This window comes from Takifugu flavidus, chromosome 21 (assembly GCF_003711565.1).
Source record: "Takifugu flavidus isolate HTHZ2018 chromosome 21, ASM371156v2, whole genome shotgun sequence".
Lineage (NCBI taxonomy): Eukaryota > Metazoa > Chordata > Actinopteri > Tetraodontiformes > Tetraodontidae > Takifugu > Takifugu flavidus.
In genome coordinates this window covers 11,364,785-11,385,943 of record NC_079540.1, presented here as the reverse complement: position 1 = coordinate 11,385,943, position 21,159 = coordinate 11,364,785, and the positions used below count along the sequence as shown (strand labels likewise).

General features: G+C 45.1%; 3 protein-coding genes and 2 long non-coding RNA genes across 9 annotated transcripts; 3 read left to right on the top strand and 2 right to left on the bottom strand.

The window, feature by feature from the left end:
• Positions 1–2,213: 2,213 nt before the first annotated feature.
• On the bottom strand, positions 2,214–13,414 carry col28a1a (collagen, type XXVIII, alpha 1a). 5 transcript variants are annotated; one of them, XM_057020989.1, is made up of 34 exons: positions 13,366–13,414; positions 12,137–12,275; positions 11,407–11,969; positions 11,310–11,330; positions 11,050–11,109; positions 10,473–10,526; positions 10,331–10,375; positions 10,111–10,137; positions 9,980–10,024; positions 8,823–8,876; positions 8,677–8,745; positions 8,529–8,597; positions 8,289–8,357; positions 8,118–8,186; positions 7,991–8,059; positions 7,851–7,919; positions 7,551–7,619; positions 7,401–7,472; positions 7,252–7,320; positions 6,882–6,953; positions 6,700–6,768; positions 6,558–6,626; positions 6,160–6,228; positions 6,014–6,082; positions 5,850–5,918; positions 5,705–5,773; positions 5,455–5,523; positions 5,291–5,371; positions 4,937–4,972; positions 4,831–4,867; positions 4,201–4,755; positions 3,878–4,014; positions 3,523–3,778; positions 2,214–3,329 (listed from the first exon to the last, which is right to left on the bottom strand). In XM_057020989.1, exons 2-34 carry the CDS (start codon positions 12,261–12,263, stop codon positions 3,157–3,159), a joined length of 3,450 nt encoding a protein of 1,149 aa, XP_056876969.1. In that variant the 5' UTR covers positions 12,264–12,275; positions 13,366–13,414; the 3' UTR covers positions 2,214–3,156. The 5 variants fall into 5 exon arrangements, with proteins under 5 accessions (XP_056876969.1, XP_056876968.1, XP_056876970.1 ...); XM_057020988.1 differs by lacking the exon at positions 13,366–13,414 and having other exon boundaries at positions 12,137–12,386; XM_057020990.1 differs by lacking the exon at positions 13,366–13,414 and having other exon boundaries at positions 3,523–3,757; positions 12,137–12,384.
• On the top strand, positions 12,410–15,696 carry LOC130518494 (uncharacterized). Its single transcript, XR_008948053.1, has 2 exons — positions 12,410–12,691; positions 12,799–15,696. It is a non-coding gene; the product is annotated as an uncharacterized LOC130518494 (long non-coding RNA).
• rpa3 (replication protein A3) lies at positions 15,216–16,471 on the bottom strand. The gene is made up of 4 exons (XM_057021106.1): positions 16,282–16,471; positions 16,123–16,197; positions 15,769–15,880; positions 15,216–15,695 (listed from the first exon to the last, which is right to left on the bottom strand). Exons 1-4 carry the CDS (start codon positions 16,378–16,380, stop codon positions 15,613–15,615), a joined length of 369 nt encoding a protein of 122 aa, XP_056877086.1. The 5' UTR covers positions 16,381–16,471; the 3' UTR covers positions 15,216–15,612.
• Positions 16,472–16,613: 142 nt separating this feature from the next.
• umad1 (UBAP1-MVB12-associated (UMA) domain containing 1) lies at positions 16,614–20,894 on the top strand. The gene is made up of 4 exons (XM_057021105.1): positions 16,614–16,907; positions 17,161–17,248; positions 18,847–18,932; positions 19,510–20,894. Exons 2-4 carry the CDS (start codon positions 17,170–17,172, stop codon positions 19,783–19,785), a joined length of 441 nt encoding a protein of 146 aa, XP_056877085.1. The 5' UTR covers positions 16,614–16,907; positions 17,161–17,169; the 3' UTR covers positions 19,786–20,894.
• On the top strand, positions 17,255–18,091 carry LOC130518490 (uncharacterized). Its single transcript, XR_008948049.1, has 2 exons — positions 17,255–17,691; positions 17,831–18,091. It is a non-coding gene; the product is annotated as an uncharacterized LOC130518490 (long non-coding RNA).
• Positions 20,895–21,159: the final 265 nt, after the last annotated feature.

Here is a 21,159-nt window from a genome sequence, read left to right as displayed (position 1 = left end):
GGTCTGTAGTATGGGGGCGTGGCTATAGCCCGACCATCAAACATCACATGACAAAGCCCCGAGTTTAGCTGTCACGTAGCAACACGTTACCTGGACGACAGAGACGCACTTCTACGGTTCCTTTTATGTTCTGTTTTACTTCAACAGAAACTCCGTTTCGAATTTTAAAACATCAAAACGTTATGTACATCCATGCTTTATGGTACCGGGGGTAGGGTTCCCAGTAACAGAAAAAACAACTCTTGCTTTTTCATAAGAGACATAATAACCAGAAAATAGGGTTGATGGAACTCAATTTCGACCCTTCAGTCATGCAGACCACAGTGACACCCAGTGGCCACTCTGTGTTAAGCAACCAACAAATAATAAATGTATTAAAAATCTAAATCAAACTAGGTATAAAATATAATATATAATAATATAAAAAGTAAGCTCCCACTCAAACGGTTGGATTTGCAAATTTTACATCGAAAAAAGTGGTAAGATACATTGTTTGTTGAGACTTATTTAAACCTTTCGTAAATATGGGTCAAATTTAGTGAAAATATAAAGTTTAAATATGAATTTGTGAGCGATATATTCAAGTAATTAAAGAGTTCAAATGACGCTCAACAATGCTCAATTACAATGAAAAGGGAAGCGCGCCACCGTCTGGATTATTCCAGTAACACATATCACCTGATAAACGCACGCACGCACGCACACATACACGAGTTCATGTACACGCTCACACACCATGTGACAGTGTCCAACCTGGGTTCTACTATGAACACCTGATAGATAGATAGATAGATAGATAGATAGATAGATAGATAGATAGATAGATAGATAGATAGATGATTGATTGATTGATTGATTGATTGATTGATTGATTGATTGATTGATTGATTGATTGATTGATTTCTCTCCCTGGTTCTCTGCTGAACTCAAACTATCCCAGAAGGGATAAAACAATCAAGGTTGTTTTTATTGTTCTTATTTCATGTTCTCGTTAATGTTGTTAACGATCCGGATCTTGTGTTGGATCATGACGGGGCCCAAGAACCTGGAGTCCAGAACCAGACGCCTGAGAGGGGCCCTGGGTTCTACAGGAGCTCTGTGAAGAGTGACTTCCCCCCTCAGCAGGGAGGCCCTCAGGAGGTTTTTCCAGGGCTTCCACAGCGGTCAGTGCTCCCACTTCAACCACATGGTGCTGGGCAAATGTGTGGAGACCTGATCTGACAGCCGCCCAGAGCCCATCCCCAGTACCTGTTATACGAGTCCTACACACCTGTGGAGGTACACACACACACACACACACACACACACACACACACACACACACACACACACAGACACACGTCCTGGAACAGTCCTGTCGGTGCTCTTTTGAGTCTGTTGGATTCCATGTGTTTGTGAAGCCGACAGTAGCTCTGCATCCTGATGTACTCCTCCCCTCCCCCCCCCCCCCCTCCTCCTCTTCTCCCCCCCACCTCTTCCCCTCCTCCTCTTCTCCTCCTCCCCCTCCTCCCCCACTCTTCCTCCTCCTCTTCCTCATCTCCTTCTCAACCTTGGTGTTGGTAACCAAACATTTTGGTTGGTCTTCACAAAGGACTGTTTGAGGGTGAAGATGTGGTTTTAAAGTTGAGCTTAGAATTGGGTTTACATCAGGGGTCAGGGGTCAAGGGTCAGGGTTAGTGTCAGCCCAAGGAAGTGGGAAATGTATTGTGCCTAAAAATGTCCTCACAAAAATAGAAGTACAAGGATGTGTCCGTGTTGGTGCGTGACAAAAAGGTCCTTATTAGACAAATAATATTTTATTTATGTAACAGGGCCTTTGTGTCATAATATGTTATGGGGCGTTTAATTACACAAAATATGGTCTATACAGAATTTTCGGTGTCCTGCATTTCTTCTTCTGTGGTGTCCCCTATAAAAGTGATAGTGATCCTTCCGCCTCTCCCCTTTTGCAATATACTCTTGTGGGAGAGGTGGGTGTCTCATTTTCCATCACATCAATTTGGATTAGTTACGTTTGGTTCTCTGTTCATACATTTATGTATTCTAATTGATTGTTTAATGTGTTTGTTTATTCATGTTATAAATACAATAGAACATACCAGCACTTAAATATGAAGTTTAAACAGTTTCGACCGTTAGCTTACTTGCCATGACGAGTTTCGCTAATGTACGTCTTCCCGCCTTGTGTGTGTCTAGGAACTGAAGCGGGCTGCTAACTGTTTATTCGTATTTTTATTTGTTGCTGTCAGAATAAAAAGAGAATCCTGGACACGAGAGTCTCATTAAAACACAACGCAGAGTTCCACCAGTTACATTTAGAAAAAGTTGACTTGTGTTAGTTAGAATATTTTTGTCTTCAACTATTTTACAGTGACATTGACTACAAAGACCAACAAAAACATCTCCATGGCGATCAGAACAAAGATGAAAATGAGACTGTGTGATAAACTTTTAAACAATGAAATTAACCAACGTACTCAAAAGGTTTGGAGCTCTGCGGCATCAGGTGTTGATCCCGACGTGGGCTGGAGCTTCTTGACAGTTGCTGATAAAAGCTTCAGGTGGCGTCTCTGCACCCTCTGAGCGTCCACGTCCTGGTGAAGCTCAGCACACATCTTGGATTGTTTAGGCTCTTTGGTGTAACTTTACCATGAGTGTGTCGCTCAGTCTCAACCAGGAAGTTGATCATGTTGCACTGATGTTGACCAACGGAGATCAAATCAAGGTTGCAGCACCTTGAGGGCTAATGCTAATCACCATGTTTTTGGGTTTTTTTTCTGCAGCTTGAGGAATAATGACACTGATTCTTCTGTAAACATCTTTACCAACAGTTAGCTGCAAACAAAAACACCCACGAACGTCGGAGAAGAGCACCTGTAGACCAGCGTAGACGTGCAAAACTTAACCTGCATTAGCTATAAATGCTAGAGACACGATCATTAATCCATCTGAGACCAGTAGAAAATACACTTACATTAAACTCTTGTCTTAAATGCGTCAAATTCATCAGTCTGTTCATCACAGTGGAATAACCATGACCCATGCTAGGCTAACAATCCCACCCTTATCCGTACCCGGGGCTAATCCTAACAGATTCCTCTACAGCTACTACATGCAAAGCTGTTCCGCTCAGAAATCCCATTTTTACGTGTTGTGTTACGTAAGGACACAGGAATATTTACATTGGGCTTCAGATTCAAACTTGTTGTTGTTGCCCTGACAACCCCCGAACCAGAACTGGGCACAGGAGTTAGCTTCGGGGTCGTAGTACCACCGCACCACATACTGCCTGCAGGGTCCTGGGTCCAGAGGCTGATTACACCCCACACCTGAAGACAAAATCAGTCTTAGCTTACCGACGTCAATTTCACAAAGTGTTCACATAAAGTGTCGTAATGTTCCAGCTGCAATTATCTGAACATCTGGCTAATGGGTGTGACATTAGCCAGATGCTATTTGCACAGTGACTCAGGTGTGGCTGGAGGTCAGCGGAGGGAACTGTACTATCAGCTGAGCCTTCACCTGCTGTTGTTGGGTCTGCCAGGGCTGCAGGAGGAGAAGGAGGAGGGGGGGTGGCTCCTTCATGCAGCCGGCGTGCTGGAGTCTGAACGCCGGTGGTGGAGGTCAACCACGGGCCCGGCAGCTCCCCCCCTGCTGGAGATTCAAACACTACCTCAGGAACAACCTGCCGCTCCCGATCATCCTGACGCGTATCAGTCTGAGCAGGGGCTGTTCTGGATTCCACTGGGAGCTCAGGCTGGGGGGCAGAGGAGGAGACCTTCACACACGCCACCAAAACATCCAGGAGTTGGACAGAAAGTGGCGTTTTCACGCTTGTATGAATGCTGCTGATCTGAGGCAGATCAAAGCAGATTACCTGTGCTCGCTCCTCCGGGGCTTCTGAGATCCTAAATTCTGGAGTCTGTGGTTGGAATTCCACAGGTGGGAGTTTTGGTAGAAACGCAACGGCGTCGTCCTGCTCACAGATCTGATCCACGATGATGTTTTCCAGGTCTGCAATAAGAAAGGACACAACGAAGAGCAGAAAAGTCATTTTTAGAGACGGCTGGTGAAGTGGACGTGCTCATGGACACAACCTTGATCTTCATATGTTGTCTGACACAGGTGATACAAACACCATCATGTCCACCACAGCGCCCCCTGTGGTGGACATGAGAGGTCCAGGGCAGATTTTCTTACTGGGAAGTGAGCTGAAGTTCTGGATCAGGTAGACGTGTTCTTCTTCCGGATCTGAGGCGATGACCTTCATCTCGGCGCTGAAGTGTCGGTAGAGCGGGTCGGTCTCGTTCATGACTCCAATGACGAATGTCTCGATTCCTCGTGCGTGGGACTCAGCTGCCGATACATCAAGCGGCATCATGTCCCGGGGGTCGGCCTGGCCGTCCGTTAAAATGAGCGCCACCTTCCTCACGCCAGGCCGAGAGGCCCGGAACAGCTGATTGGCTCGGTGGATGGCGCTACCCGTGAAGGTGCCCTCGCCGAGGTACTGCATGGTTCTGATGGAGGCTTTGAGGTCATTCTGGCTGGACCGCTGCTGCAGACTGGCCACCACAATGTTCACGTGACTGTACAGAACCACGCCGATACGGGTGGCCTCCTGGCTCACCGACACCCGGTCGATGAGACTGTTCACGAAGTCCTTCACCAGCTCAAAGTTTCGTGGTCCGACGCTCTCGGAACCATCGATCACGAAGACCAGTTCCAGAGGAGTCGCTCTGCACTGGAGACCACAGCCTGGAAAATGAATCCAGATAAATCAGCCTGGACATCAGAGCCGTAAACAACCTGCAGCAGAAGAAGAGGATTTACCACAGACTCCTCTGATGATTCGGATGACTTCTTCTCTCTGTGAATAAGACAAGAGTTCAACTTTTGTGTTTATCACTTCCATCAGTTCTGTCTGAGCTCTACTCACCGTCAGGCCCGGATCCCCCTTTTGTCCAGGTCTCCCCTACAAAATAAACTCTTATTAAGTGAGAAAACTCCATCATGAAGATACTTTAGAGTTGACGAAACAGCCACGTGGTTCATAAAGGTCATAAAATTGAAATGGAAAGTCCAAACTTCAGAAAACATCCATCAAATTTCCACATCTAAAGACATCCTCTTGGACGCCTTATTGTTCTTCACATGGACCTAAAGCAGCAGGTGGAGAAGATCCTGCAGAGCCCTGGTGACCCTCAGCTCCTCTGAGGCCCCTCACAGCCAGTAAGAGTAGCTCATCCTAAGAAAGCCTGGCATGAAAACAGGTCCTGAAGAGGTTCGTTACCATCTGTCCAGGTGGTCCAGGTTCTCCAAAGTCTCCTTTCTGTCCTCTCCTTCCTCGTGCTCCAGGACTTCCTCTGTCACCCTGTGTGAGTGTCACAGTTCCACTGTTGGAACACTTTTACAGTAGAAATCAGACGGCACACACCATAAGGCCAGTGGCGGTACCTTCTCTCCTGGCAGAGAGTCTCCTGGTGCCCCACGAGGACCCATCGGACCCAGAAACCCGGGCTCCCCCTGAAAGGCGAAGACAAGAAGTTATCGACCATTTCAGCAGAAAATGGATCAGCAGAAACCTCCAGCTGAGGTCCTGAAGTTAGATTCTGAATCTGCAGCCCACCACCAGGGCGCCATGCTGATATTTATTATTTAATGTTTGTTGATGGAGATGTTACCGTTCTGGTGTTTTACTGCCTACCTTTGGTCCCTGGATGCCCTCTCCTGGTGGACCAGTTGGACCTGGTGGTCCAGGCTGACCTACAGAACCCTGAATATCCAAACCAAGTTGAACAGGTGAAAAACAGGAGCACAAATGAGCAGTGTGAAAAGAACAGAAGGCTGACCTTCGGTCCGTAAAATCCAATGCCAGGTGGACCCGATGGTCCTGGTGGTCCTGGTAAGCCTCTGTCACCCTAGAGCATAAACACAACAGAATCTCCATTTTTACTAACTTGGCCCTCCTGTAACCACACCTGGATAGGAGGAACTTTAACCATATCCTGCTCACCTTGGATCCAGGGATTCCTTTACCTTCAGGTCCCGTCTCTCCATGCACACCAGGTGGACCAGGAGGGCCCTACGAGGACAGATGACATGTTCAGTTACTCATTTCTTTTTATTTTTAATAGTGAGTTGTGATTTTTCTCTTCTCACCGGCGGTCCAGGAACACCGTCGCCTTTTACCCCTGGTGGACCAGCAGGTCCTGGATTTCCTTTGTTGCCCTGCAACAGGTGACATAAACAGGTAAACAGTCGTAATAACAACAGCATCACGTGTCACTCTGTATTGTATGTTGTACGCTTCCTGTTTTATTTTGAAAGTCTCGTCCTTCCCCTGGTGTGTACTAGTTTTACTTTTCCTCTTTGTCCGTGGTTTCTGCCTTAGTTGTGATTCACCTGTGTCTTGTTTTCTGGGTGTTTAAACCCATCCCACCCTGTTTTCATGCCAGATTGTCCTTGAATCCCTGTATCTGAACCTTCTTGCGTTACAAGCCTGACGTGCCCCACAGGTCCAGTAAATGTGTGTTCAGAATCTGGTTAATGCTCCTCACCTTGGGTCCAGTGCTTCCAACTCCAGGTTCTCCTACAGGTCCAGCGGCTCCTGCAGGTCCAGGGTCTCCCTGAAAACATCATTTTAATATTGGTGGCTAAGAACAACAAATGTCCTCAAAAATATAGAAACAGGTGCATCACCTTTTGTCCTGGTAAGCCCCGTCCCGGAGCCCCAGGGGCGCCCATCACTCCAGGGGTCCCGAGCTCTCCCTGAGCAATAGAAATATTCTTAATCTTAACTCAAGAATGGCTTCTTCAAGTCTTCTGCACATATTCATCCAGGCTGATGATGTAACAGAGAAAAACTTCAAATTTAAACAGACCTTTGGTCCTGCAGGTCCGATTGGGCCTGGAGACCCTGAGAGGCCCCTGGGACCACGGTCACCTCTGTCTCCCTGTGCAAAAATAAAGGATTTATTTGATTGGACTATTTGAGAAAGTAGCTAACGAACCTGCTGCAGACTGTAACTCCAGGTCATCCCTATGTTCTCTTCCTTAAAACTATTTTATGATGTTCGGATCAGGATCCTCACAGGTAATAAACAATATCATCTATTTATGTATTTATTCCTTTGGACAGCTGGTCATACAATGTCCAGAACAAAGTTAACTATTGGTTTCCTGCAGTTCTCTCAAGGGTTATCTTCTTATCTGACCTATAATCAGTTTTACTGATGGCGATGGTGCATTTACCTTTTCTCCAGCAATGCCTTTTCCTTGCGCTCCCTCTGGACCTCGTGGACCCGGTGGTCCCATCTCTCCCTGAAGGAAACAGTCGGTAATTTCAGATACAGATTCAAGCGTCACTGATAATTTCACCAATTCTTTTTACTGGTGCTCACCTTAGCTCCAGCAGTTCCATCCTCCCCAGGAATGCCAGGTATCCCAGAAGGACCATTGGGACCTAGTTCCCCCTGGAAAACCACATGTGTTCTCAAACCTTCTGAGTCCCAAAGTTCACCAAAGAGTGTCTGCAGTTGTGGTTGTCTCACCTTAGGTCCTGGTTCACCGACACCTCTCTGTCCCTGTGGTCCAGGATCTCCTGGAAAACCCTGATCACCCTGGAAATCAACACCACTGGTGAGGAAACCATTCTTCAAAAATGCAAAAATATCTCATTTTAGGATGAACTAAGTCAAACAGGAAGCTCAGTAAAGGTGGAAAAGAGAAAAACTAAAATAATTTATATTTCAAAGCTTGTTTGAGATCTGGTCCTAAAATCTAAGAATTAATTTTCACTTATCAAATCATTTAATGTCTGTTTGGGGTTAAATGGCCGATACTTTACTGACCTTTGGACCAATTATCCCCAGTCCAGGAGGTCCTCTCGGACCAGAAGGTCCAGTAGGCCCTTGGTCCCCCTAAAGCCAGAGGAACATCAGAATTTGAAAACCAGTAAAGGAAGCAGATGCTAACAGTGGGTTGGCCTCACCTTTTCTCCCTGGATGCCAACGCCTGGAAATCCCACCTGTCCTGGCAGACCTGGAGCTCCTGTATTTCCCTGGTCACAGAGGTGAGAGGTTACACAAAGTATTAAAGGACAGAAAAGAATCACCAACCTTTTCTCCTTTTTGGCCCATTCCTGGAGGCCCGCGGTTGCCCTTTGGTCCCTCATAGCCTCTGTCCCCCTGTCAGGTACACTGTCAGTGTTAAAGCTGTCTCTGCTCAGATGGGTGCTCTTTGGAATTCACAGTCTGACAGCAGATGAATGACAAAATCCCAGAATTTACCTTGGGCCCTGGGAGACCCTCACCTGGAGGCCCTAGAGGTCCTTGTATTCCTTGTGACCCTGCTGGTCCCTAAACACCATTGAAACTGTGTTACACCTGTGTGTCTGTGTACAACACCTGCGTCATTGTAGTGTGAGGGTTGTACATCGTTTTTCTCGCTGGTAATTATTTAATTGACCTTTTAGCAATTCTGGTATCAGCAAAATAAATCACAATGGTCACATTTTTTTGAGGACTTACTGGTGTCCCAGGTTCTCCTTGACCCACTGGTCCTGGAGGACCCACTCGTCCTTGTATTCCTCGTTCGCCCTGAAAATTAAAGATAAACTGAGGATATCAGACTTTCTCTACTGAGGGCACCAACTGTTAAAATCACATGGAAGTCTACCTTAGGACCTGGGAAGCCAATGCCTTTATCTCCTGGAGGTCCAGGTGCTCCCCTCTGGCCGCGATCACCCTTCAAAGGAAAGAAAAGTTTCCATGTGATAACTGACCTGACAACGGTTCCACAGTCTGAAATCTGAGTGCTCTTACTTTAGACCCAGGTGGACCCTCTGGACCCTGATCTCCAGGTACTCCTCTGGGTCCCTGAGACAGAAAAAAAAAATCACAAAGATGAAAACCACCTTCAACCAACTTCAACATAAATGATGATCGCTTGACCAAAATGAGCTGATCAGAAACTGATAAAAGAAGTTTCATTAGAAAGTGACAACATTGGTGAACCACTACAGCAAAAGTGCCCAAGACTCGTCCACGTACCTGCTTGGTCTGACTGTCCTCCAGTGTCGGTTAGGGTACTTAATAATCTAAAACTGATCTTGCCTCTGGACCAACAACTATTTTATCAGGATCTGATAAAGTTAACTGTGTGAGTGTGTGTATGCATGTGTGTGTGTAAACCGATACTACCGTGGTGGGTAACAAACATTTTCAGAGGGGGTGAATAATAACATGTGCCCAAATTATAATCCTCTGGGACAACGGTTGCTGTGAGCTCGGACGCCTGTTTAGAAAAGCTACATTAGCAGGGGGATCAGAGCTAATCCACAGCTCACATTCCACGAGTGCAGAGAACAGGATGGCCTCTACGGGTTTGTGAACGTTTGACAACACTCTGAAGATCAACGATTTAACGGGAACATTGTATTGGACAATAGGTTCTCATGAGGACACGAGTCCATTTTGGCCACTTAAAGACCAGAAACAAATGTGGTCTCACCTCTTGGCACCTTTATGTTGGGATGTTCCCACAGGTGGCACAGGACAGTATGGACAGCAGTGCTCTGATTAGTTGACTCACCTCTGTACTACAACAGCATACCTTCTCTGAAGATGATGTCAGCACAGTTTAAATGAAGGTTTTTCAACCCTTCGACCCTTTTATCCTTGCTAACTATATGATGCCACTAGGGTGTCATGCTACTTCTGTCCCTGCTGCCACTAACACTCCTCAGCATTCAACTGCTGATGTGCCATTTCAACCTGAAGTGAACGAGATATTTAACGTTTTCATTCACCCGGATTTGCCACCAGATGGCAGTATTTATAAAACAAATCCACCTCTATACATATTCTCCTGTGGAGCCCCTGGGGCCACGAGATCCACCCTAAAATAATTTAATATGTAGATCCATTAAAACAACATGGGAAACTTCATTAAAATGAATGAAAAAAAGTTAAAAACCTACTTTTTCTCCTTTTAGACCAGCAGGTCCACATTCACCTGATTCCCCCTGGAAACCAGATGAAGCTCGAGTGTTGAAGCGTTTGATCATCAACTTAATATTTAAAAAAACATGAAAGTTACAGTAACACAAACCTTGTCCCCTTTGCTGCCAACTCGTCCCTATAGAGGAAAACTTTTGTTGTTATTGTTACTTTAATGCAGAATTGTGTGGAGTATACACATAAAACAACCAGATGTGGAACCGGGAGCACAACTTTACTTTTTCTTTGATCTGTTGGAATCTATAAAGTTGCAGAAGGAATATATAGCTGATGTGGTCATGTGACTCATAAATATGGGCGTGTCTAATTACCTCAAGACCTTCTATTCCAGGACGTCCATTAATCCCAGGTTGGCCCTGGAATGACCAGGTCCAGACAAAACACAACATCAAAGGTTACCTCCAGGATTATTTCTGTTTCCATCACTGGATTACGGACACAAAAGACACTTACGCGAGACCCTTTGGGACCTTGAACTCCATCAGATCCCGGCTCGCCTGGTTTCCCCTGGATCAAAGGTATCGGACAGAGTGAATGAGAATATTGGGCCTCTTGTATAGAAGTGTGTATGTTTAGGTGCTCGGAGGTGAGGTCAAGCCCAGTTCGACCTGTCTGTAACCCTGTCCAACATAAACCCCGTCCGCACTGCAGGACATTCTGAGATTTCCACAGCAAAATAAAGCTTTCTAGCCTATCCTTTAATCTTTGACCTCGACCTTTGTCAGGTTTCCCCTCCAACACCTGCTACACTAACTCTGGGAGAGCTGTCCAACCTGAGGCCCTCAGAAGATTCTGGTCAGCCCCTGCCTGACCCGCACAACCAACAGGCCCTTAAAATGAGTCATCCTAAACTTTATACTGGGAGAGACGGGGTAAATGGACTGATTGAACTTGGACAATTAAACATAACCTTTATGATATTTTTGAAATTGTGACCTATGACATCAATATTCAGTGGGATTGCTCTAACTTGTCAAAGATTTGGACCGTGTTCAGTTGTTGGCATAGAAACGTGCTGCATGAGACTTACCGGGCTTCCAGGAAGACCTTTCTCCCCTTTCTCACACAAACACATATTTGGCTGTGGACACTGAAACCAAAACGCATAAAAACAACAGTAAATAAGATGATAACGTTGGCTTGCTAGCTTAAGTGTATTTGTGATCTCTGCTGTTTATTTTGTATTGTTAGTGTTGGACCACTGACCCTGTAATAAGAAGATACCATACCTCAAATTTCTACCTCCAAAAGAGGAAAAAGCCATGCAACAACAACTATCCAAAAACTCACCTGACTCTTGACAATTGAGTTCTGTAAATTAGACAGACAGTTAGTCCAACCAGGCAGATCATTTATCGTAGCTGCTCACTGTTCAAACTTGGCTGACCAGCTCGCTGAAGAGTCTGTCGTCCAGCCGACTGTCAGTGAAGCCGATGACGTGCTGCTGCGGCGGCGCACTGGCGATTGATCGTAGTGTGGTAGCCGTGGGACCCTGGTCCAGGCCCAGCAGCGAGATGGTGAACAGCCTGATGTTGTGCTGTTTGGCCTCAGCAGCAGCTATCTCAGCACTGGGGCTCCGCGGGTGGTCTATCCCATCTGTCATCAACAGCGCCACCCTCAGGCTGTTGGGGGAAGTCTCCTGGCTGAACAGCTGGGTGGCGTTGGCAATGGCGTAGGCCGAGTAGGTGCCGTGGCCAATGAAGCTCATGGAAGCCACACGGCCCTGGAAGACATCCACATCCTGCCAGTCCCTGAAGTTATGCTCCACAGAGACGGTGCTGCTGTACTGAAGGATGGCGAGGCGCAACCGAATTCGCCAAGCGGGGGGGTGGAGCTCCATGAGCTTTGTGCTGAAGCGCAGCACAAACTGCTTCTGCTGTTCAAACAGTGCAAACTTGGCCTTCTCCGAACTGTCCACGATGAACATTATCTCAACAGGGCAGATCAATGCTGAGAAGAAAGTAAAACAGGTTATACCAATCCACACACACACCCCCCCCCACACACACACCAACAACCACACACAGCCTGAGGGTGGCACATTCTCACACACACTCGCACCTAACTGATGAAGAACCCAGCCTGCTGCCAGACCTTCCAAACAACTTTTTACTTACCTTTGGAAACATTAACAATGACCTCGTTATCATCTTTCTGCCCTTTCCTCCGTCTCTTCTGACTTCTGATTGGTTCTGACAGAGCCAAGGTCAGGATCAGCACCTTCAGGAGCCACCTCATGGTCATGGTTTCCTCCAGCTGCTCTGCCCAGATTCACAAAAGAGCTTCAGATTCAAAGAAAAGGCTTCAACTTCATTAAACCAGAGATGCATCCAACCCAAAGAGGGATCCAACCCAAAGAGGGATCCAACCAGAGAGAGATCCATCCAGAGAGAGATCCATCCAGAGAGAGATCCATCCAGAGAGAGATCTAAACAGAGAGGGATTCAACCCAGAGAAGGATAAAACTAGAGAGAGATCTAAACCCAGAGATGAATCCCACCCAATGAGATATCCAACCAGAGAGAGATCTAACTAGAGTAGGATCTAACCAGAGAGGGATGGAACCCAGAGAAGGATTGGATCCAGAGCGGGATCCAACCAGAGAGGGATCTACGCAGAGGGGGATCTAACCAGAGAGCACAGAGCTCCTCCTGTCATCTTCTACAATTCAGGTCAGCACAGGTGACTTGCGAGGCTTCAGGTTTGGTCCAATGTTTCCTCTAATGTTTCCTCTGATGTTTCCTCATGTTAATCCTCATGTTTCCTCATTATTATGCAGATGACACACAGGTGAACAACAGCAGATGAGTAAGTCGACTAATCAGTATCAACAGAATCAACACCATCTGATTCAGCATGTGGGGGCCAGGAGCTGATCTCTGGCTCCTCTGTAGGAGCTGCTGGCATCACACGGTAAAAGGAGCTCTGCAGAGCGGAGGTCAGAGGTCACAATCACTCAGACATTACAGCTGCTGTCAGTCGTTTCATGTGTGGTCGCATGTTCAAAACACCTGATTGTGTAGCAGCAGCACCCACCCTGTTCACCTCAGAAGGATCTGCTCTACCAGTCCAGAAGCTCTGATCCACCACCCAAATCCATACTTCCAGTAGATCACAGGTGTTAATTCTCACACATACAGTACAGATACCAGTTTATAAGAGCAGTGTTGTCAACAGTTTATCATCATCCCTGTTGTTGCCATTGAACATTGGCTCAGTCCCCTCAGCAACAGTGCAGCTGTGCAGACTTACTGGGACTGAGGCACCAGGAAGGAAGTCGACTTGTCTCCTAACTCCGCTTCATTAATATCAGATATCAGATGAACTCATATGAAAGGTTCCGTACCTGCAGACAGTTAATCCAGCAGCCAGCAGCTCTGCTGTGTCTCCAGGCTTCTCTCACACTGACAGAAGTTCAGCTGGAGTCACCCTCTGCCTTTTCTGCAGCAACTTTTCCCGTCAGTCCCTTCACAATAAAGCTCTGATGTAAGTGAGAAAAGCCCAGTGTTGTTTAAGGTTCCGTCTGTTGTGTTTAATGTTATTCCATCTGTTATTTTACAACACACTACTAAAATATTATTTTTATCTCTAACTGTCACTGCTGGCCTGATTAAGCTTTATGCTTTTATTTTGAAGGCAACATCTGTATTTTAAGTACCGTAACTCAGGGACACAAGAAATCAAATCTTAACAATTAAACACAAAGTACTGCAAATACGTTTTTAACCGTCACAATCCAAAAATAAAAAAAACTAAAAAAATTGATTCACGTAGTTTAAAAATATCTCATAGCTGATATGTTAGCAAAGTTTCCCTACTGGTGGAGAAAACAAAACTGACCCAAATGCCCAAAGATTGTTGTGGTGATTTGATTTCTGTTGAATTTAAACTTAAATTAGCTCAGCAGCTGAAATTGGGACCTTTCACACTGTGGTGATGATCACTGTTGCTGAGACTCCCGAAAGGAAAAAAGGCGCATAAAGACGAAACTGAGGTTTTAACAGGGAAGATGTTTATCTGTTTCTGAGCGAGGGAACGCTCACACATGCTGCAGGTCCCCTATATCTGCCCCAGACTTCTTCCAGAGCTCCAGCAGGCTCAACACTGCAGATCAGACAGGAAGTGTTAGCCGCAGCATCCACATTCTTTAAGAGGCACCTTTACAGGCCATGACTCCCAGCGATTCCCACCGTTAGCATTGTTGCACATTATCCTGCTTGTGTCTGACTGTGTGCAGCCATGTGCTTTAAAATCCTGTTGGTCTTGTTAAACTATGTTGGCTGCAGCAGGAAATGGCCTGTAAACTGCCCGTCTGCTGTTGGTGCTGCCACCGCCGGGCTGTGTTGTCTTAGCCTAGATCCGTCTGCAGACATTGTCGGGCTGCCAGAATCAGCTTCGGTCTCTTCCCATACAGCACAGCAGCAGCATCATACACTTGCGAGGATCGCACTGGCGTCATAACAGCGTTTAATATAATATCTGTGTTGTGTCATTGCGACTGTCAACCTGCAGACTCAGTCCGAACCAAACCCAGTGTGGGATCGGTTCTAGTCCCACGTCAAGTGAAACTCCTGAACTCTACAGACTTTCTTCAGACCTGCTTTTCAGGAGCAAAACCTTAACTGACAGTTAACTGAACTTCATGATCATTCACATTCTAAAACATAAATTTACCGTGACTTATAATAAATAATTTGCAGGAGTTAAATTCTAATGAAGCCAACGTCCATTAACAGACATCCTGCTGTTTGGTGCGCTGAATAAGATTTAGCAACTGCGTTTGAGGCCTGAAGAGATGTTCGCAGAGCTGAATTCAGGTGATTCACTGAGGAACATGCTGCCATATAACTGTGAGACAGATTTAAGGTCGTTGAGACGGTCTGACGGGAGTCTGCAGGTCTGGCGAGCTCAACCTGTCGGGGTTCTTTAGTACAGGAACTGATCACAGAACATATGAACAAGAGGCAGCTCAGTGGAACAGCCTGGAAGCTACAGCGTGTTGGCAGAGATGACGATAGCGTGATGGTGTAGCTCTGATAAATCCACAGAACTGAGATGAGTCAAAATGTATGCAAAGAATGCAGCAATATGAATAGATAGGTAATGCATATACAACGTAACCTGGGTGACACTAATATATTGCTAGTTTGTGGTAGACAGAGACAATGACAATGCAAGTTTTGTTCCACACAAAAGTGTCTTTGTAACAGTTTTAATGTTTTGTTTTTTTTACTCTATTTATTCAAACACACCCTTTTATAGACTGGTTATACTGGGAGAGAGGATCAGTGAACTAACCACACTGGGAAATGGTAGATGAGTTTGGTTAAAGTGTCTCTGAGGACAAAGTCTGTATTTGTGCTGGCAGATATTTGCTGGCAGAATATTGTCCTTTCAGTACAGACCATAAACCCTGGGTTACAACATGATGCAGACTGGGACCAGATTCCTCCTCCCACCAATGTTTTCCAACTGCTGCCCATTTCTCAAGCACAACATCTTCCTGATAACTTTTCAATTTTATTGGCAAAGGTCATAACTTTAGTAATAAACAAGACAAACGGAGACAAAAAAAAGGTCAGATCTTCTCTCTTCATCCACTTGCAGTCACTTTAAAGGGGTAGAACTGAGGGAAATCCTGGATGACTTTCAGGGCTTCATTGTACAGCTCTAAATCTGTGGAGACCAGAACAACAACTGTGACTGCTGCTTTCACTGTCATCTGTGTGGACATGAGGATAGGGCATACCAAAAGAAGGGCCCCTGTCCTCCCGCAGGATGCTGTAGTTGCTGGCCATGATGGTTCCTTTGTTGGACACCATACCGATGATCTCCACCACGCCGCTCAGCTCCTCTGCAAGCTGGAAGACACAAACCAGAGCAGACTTTTACCACAATCGCATCTCAGTAATTACTAAAAGTGGGTTCGATGACAGAGTAAGCTCGAAAATCTTGCATCAATGGTGACTTTAAAACTACATTTGCAGTCATGAGTAGATGGACTCTTGACACTTCCCACAAGAGCTGAGATAAAGGAGTGAGCTAACACTAACTGTCTCATCTTCCTTTTCAATAGAAAGCTCCAGTGGTTAGAATCACTCACCGGTTCATTCAGGTCAACTGTGGCTGTTTTTCCTTCTCCATCGATGACACTGAACGTTTTCCCTGTCGGATGAACCTGAAGCAGAAACGCGGCGTACATCAGCTAACAGCGATCAAAAAGCCTTTTTGACTTTTGAATTTAGTTAGCGTCAACACCAACCTTATCAACACGTCCAACGAAGCAGACTGGCTTGTTAATGTGCTGTGACATCATTGAGCAGTTTATTCTGGGTTTTGGGACGTCTAGTATTCCTGCCATGTTGACACTGTACTGTTTTAGCGTTCCACTGGAACAAGGCGCGGGAAATGTTTGTTTCAATAGTTACAGTCGCCACGAACGCCCGGGCGGGGCGGAGACTGTGCGGCTAAGGGAATTAGCACTACGTCTGAGTTACCGAGCTACTGAGATACAAAATCAAACTACTCTCAGTCCATCTGCGCGTCACCCCTTGTGTGTCTATCTTTGGCTTCCCCGGAAACAACCCTCAGAAGGTTCCTTTACGAACAAACCGAAGCTTTTGCCAGAGGAACAGAGATTTTATAGTCATTGTTTCCACACGGACGTAAAAGATTTGCAGAAGAATGACGTCGATGCTACACTAGAATATACGGTTATGTTGTGTGGACAAGATTTCATAATTCCCTTGTTTACCTCGAAGTCGTCAAAGAGCTGGTAATTAACTTTAAGCAACAAGAAAGAGTCAATGGAACAGAAGTAAACTAACAAACTAAAAGAGAACGAACTTAATGGCCTTATTTTGAACTTCAGGAGAAGACGCAACCGCAGTAAGACTTCTTGCATCACTTCACTATTATAAAAGTCTTTAAAAAATAACTTAAACACTTTTGTACTTAAAAAGATAAACTCTGAATTTTGATTGTGTGGAGGGTAAACAGAACAATCCAGTTAGGATGATAAATGTCATTGTGTAAAGACGTTTCTAGAAGGGAACAATTTACAAGTGAAAGTAGTTTTACGGGTTTTTTTTTTTTTTTTTTAAAGACATTCTGTATCTTCTGACTTTCCTTTCTTTGACAGAAAACAATCATGTTTAATTTTCTTGGACTCCGTAAAGACTCTAAGAAGTCATCTGAGAAAGAACTAGATGGAGGCTTCGTCATCGTTGGTGAGATATATATTATCAGTATTATGGTGATGGTTTGGTGCGTTTAAACAGTTAAAAAGACTGACATTACACAAGTTTATTGTGTCACATTTATGCTTTATTCTGTAATGAAATGAGAAATGTGACAAACATCAGAGCTGAAAGCTCCTGTAATTCTACCCCCACAATCTCTGCCATGAAATTAGCAACGTTGCAAGTTCCAGAAGGTTGTTTTGTAAAATATTTAGTCTGAAACAAAGTGTTTTTGATCCTCGAGGCCACAGAAATCAGTTAAAGATTTCAAACTACTGAAGTCTACGTCTGAACTGACAAACATGGTTCAGAAGGATAATTTACTGTGAATAAGACACTTTCAGATGACCAAAAAGTGGACTTTTCCTTTCGTAAACTGATCTTATCCTGAACCAGAACAAAGGCAAAGGTGGAGCTAATTTCCACTAAAGGTGCAGAAGTGAATCCATATTTATTATTTAGCTGATGTTTAAAGCCTCCAGAACTCAAGTCCATTGTGTGCCGGGATCAGGCCACACAATATTTTTTTTTATCATTTACGATGGTGTCATACATGGTGTCATAAATTAGTTGGACCACATCGACCTGGTCATCGCGTGCTGTCACCAAGAGCGAGGGCACAGGTCAGAGGGAGGACGAGGTGTGATGTCCAGGAAGACATCGTAGGATAAACTGGTCGTTGAGCGAGGCTGGTTCGATGATCCGACAACTTCTAATCGGCCACGACGGTGAATGTTTGTCTGCAACGCGTCACGTCAAGATCGGACTAAATTGGTGTGATCCTGGCATTAATTTTCATGTTTTCAAGATTATTAAATAGAATATTTCTGATTTTCTGTGTCTGCCCCACATTCATTTCCACTTTATCTGTATCAGATAAAGCTCTGATGTAAGTGAGTATCAGATAAAGTACCTCAGAGCCCAGAGAAGTGCAGTCATCTCCTGGTGGCAGCTTTAACAGGTGGAGCTGACAGATGGTTGGTGGATGGGTGTTGTTTTTGGCAGAAGAGGAGTGGTGTCAGCGCCAGGCTCCTGACGGTGCTCACGGACCTCCACTCCAACAGAACAACCTGCTCTGTGTTTAGCTGGGTCCTCCAGTCAAAGATGGCTGCATCAACAGTGTTTGTCAAAAGTGCATCCTCAAAATTACGACCACCTTCGTGAAGTCTTGAACTGCTGAGACTAAACTAATCGTCTCCGTCCACTAGATGGCGCTAATGTAACCTGTCTGATGGCATCTGCTGACTCTTTATGGGAATTTAATGTGATGTTGCAACAGTTGACAGAATGATATAGTGTTCATATGCTGTGTGACCTTTGCTCTGCTGGTTTTATTGTTGGATGGATTTCTGCTGTGTCTCCTTGAACACCAATTCCCCCACAATAGTTGTGAGCACTCCTGCTCTTGGGCAGGTTCACAGGGTCAACGAGGTCAACTGACACAAAACCCTCCAACGGGGGTTTGTCCTCACAGATTGAGAACAGACAGAGAACCTATTAAAAAATTTGCATTACAAGCTGGATCCTGAATTAGTTTAACTAATTTCTTTACATATAAATGTTCAAACAGGTTTGTTTGGTTGCAGGAGAAACACTTGAGGAGCAGAGGAAGAAGGTGCAGACCATAAACATCGCTCAGCCATCAACCAACGTCATTGTGCAGCCATCAAAGGTAGGTTTGTTTCAAGAAAAAGACCAGTTTGTCCCATTCAAAAGGTTTCTTTACTGGTTCTGATTATATTCAACCCATCAGCAGGATTGTTACAGGATCAGGGAGTTAACAGGAAGTGCTTCTGTAAAATAAATCCACGCTGACATGACTTGATGATTTTGATCATAATCAACCGTCAATTTTCCAGATTCAGTCTAAACTTGGGGAAATGGAAGAAGATGAATGATTATTGTCATCAGTGTGGATTGATGGCGTCTCGGGTGTTTTTGGGCCACAGACGGCGTTGCTCCGCCTTCTGGCTCCAGTTCCACAGGAAGTCTTAATTGCAGCTTCTTCATCTTCTCTACGTTTAGCGTTACGTTTCCCTGTAATCATAAGATCAGGTTCTAAAAAAAGGCTGAACTCTGTGGTCTGTTGATGTCTGAGATTGTCACTTTGGCGTCATCGTTTGCTTTGTGACAGTTTGGTCAAATCTGAAGAAAAACCTGCAGTTAAAAACCTGAAAACAGCAGATTATGTCCGTCTGGAGTCATGAGATCACCTTCAGTAATCCAGAAACACCTGCTTTCCTTCACAGTCCTCCTGCAGCTACCCAGCTCAGCCAAAGTACCCTCCAACGTTCCCCACCACAGTTCCAGCAGCAGGAACCTCGGCAGCGGTGGAAACTACCCCCGCCGCCGTGCTGCCGGACCTCCTGGGCGACGTCCCTTTTACGTTGGCTCCTCACGTCCTGGCCATGCAGGCCAGCTTCCCCCTCATTCCAGACGTGTTGGTGTCGCAGGACTTCAGCTACAACCTGGCTAGTTTTCACTACGACTTCACTCTGGAGAACTCGGTGCTTCATAACTCTTAATCTGAACTAATCCAGATTTGCTGCTGCAGGAGGGTGACTTCTAGTTGCCCAATTTATTTAATTAGCTAAAACCTAAATATCAGATATAAATAGATGTGTCCATCTGAGTAGAAAACAGCCTGAAACTCTGTGCAAATAGTTTGTAGAACAGAGAAGATTTGGATTTGATCCATTTTATTTTTGCAGTTTAAAGACGCAGATGAAGGAGGTAAACTGATGTTTACTGATGAACAGTTGTTCCCTCATTGACACATGATTGACGCAGTTGCAGTTCCTGTGTCGATGAAAATGTTGGTAGGACAGAAGCTGCCAAGATGAAGCTTAATTAGAGCCGTACTGGGGAGTTGGCTGCCAGGTTAGCTCCTGCTTTGTCTTCCCAGTAAGTGTGATTAACCCATTAACCTTGTTTACAAGCCCTCTAATCCAGATTACTTTAACTTCATTAGCTGCCCCTGTGGCATGCGTACACCGGTTTGTTGAAGAAAGCCTACAAACTTGACTATTTTCAGATGCATTTATCTGGAGCCTTTTCTCCCTCAAGGCCCTTTTCCACATTTTCCATTAACATGTAGCCATCTGACCATTAAATTTCTCTGTGGGAGCATCGTCGGTATGTGTTGACATGGACACACTTTAGTTTTGTTAAAAAAGCTGGAATGGATCAATCCAGTTTTAGATGGGGTGTAGATGAGTGCTAAATGACCTGCAGGGGGCGGTAATCAGTGGAAGGGCAGGAAGTTCCCTTCCAGGAGAAAGTCTGATGTTGACTTTCTCACACTGCTTTGATGGATTCTTGTCCTGTGCTACAACGTCAATCATCTGTATCTTTTTCAAATAACACTTTTCATTGTTTGTTTTGGTTGAGTGGAGCGAACTTATTCATGTGTGTAGCAGGACCTGCTTCACCTTGGAGATCTTTCAGAGATGTTTCTTCAAACCTTCTGTGCCTTCAGCTGTTCCTCTCTTATGCTGTTATTGTTCACCAGAATTTTCTCTGGAAGGTCCGCTGTCTTGGATTTAGACATGCCATACATATGTAGCTCTGCTGCAGTTAGCCCCTAAATCTTGCACACGGCCACAGTCCTAAAAATAAACATGTATTTACAGTGGCTAATGGAGTCATTAATTAATTTCCTTCATCACAAATTAGATGGTATAGTTTCTAACTTTTTCTGTCCCTTTGTTTTCTGCCGTCTCCAAAAAACTACTGAATACTATAATTTCCGTTAAGAAATATAAAAGGGGAGGGGCTTCGTCTTATAGCTGGGTGGGCCAGCAGGGGGCGCGTGGCACAGTTAATGTAAGTAATTTGATCCTCTCAGGTGTAAAAGTAAAACTTGATTAACTTAAGAATATAGGGTTTGTTTGTTTTTT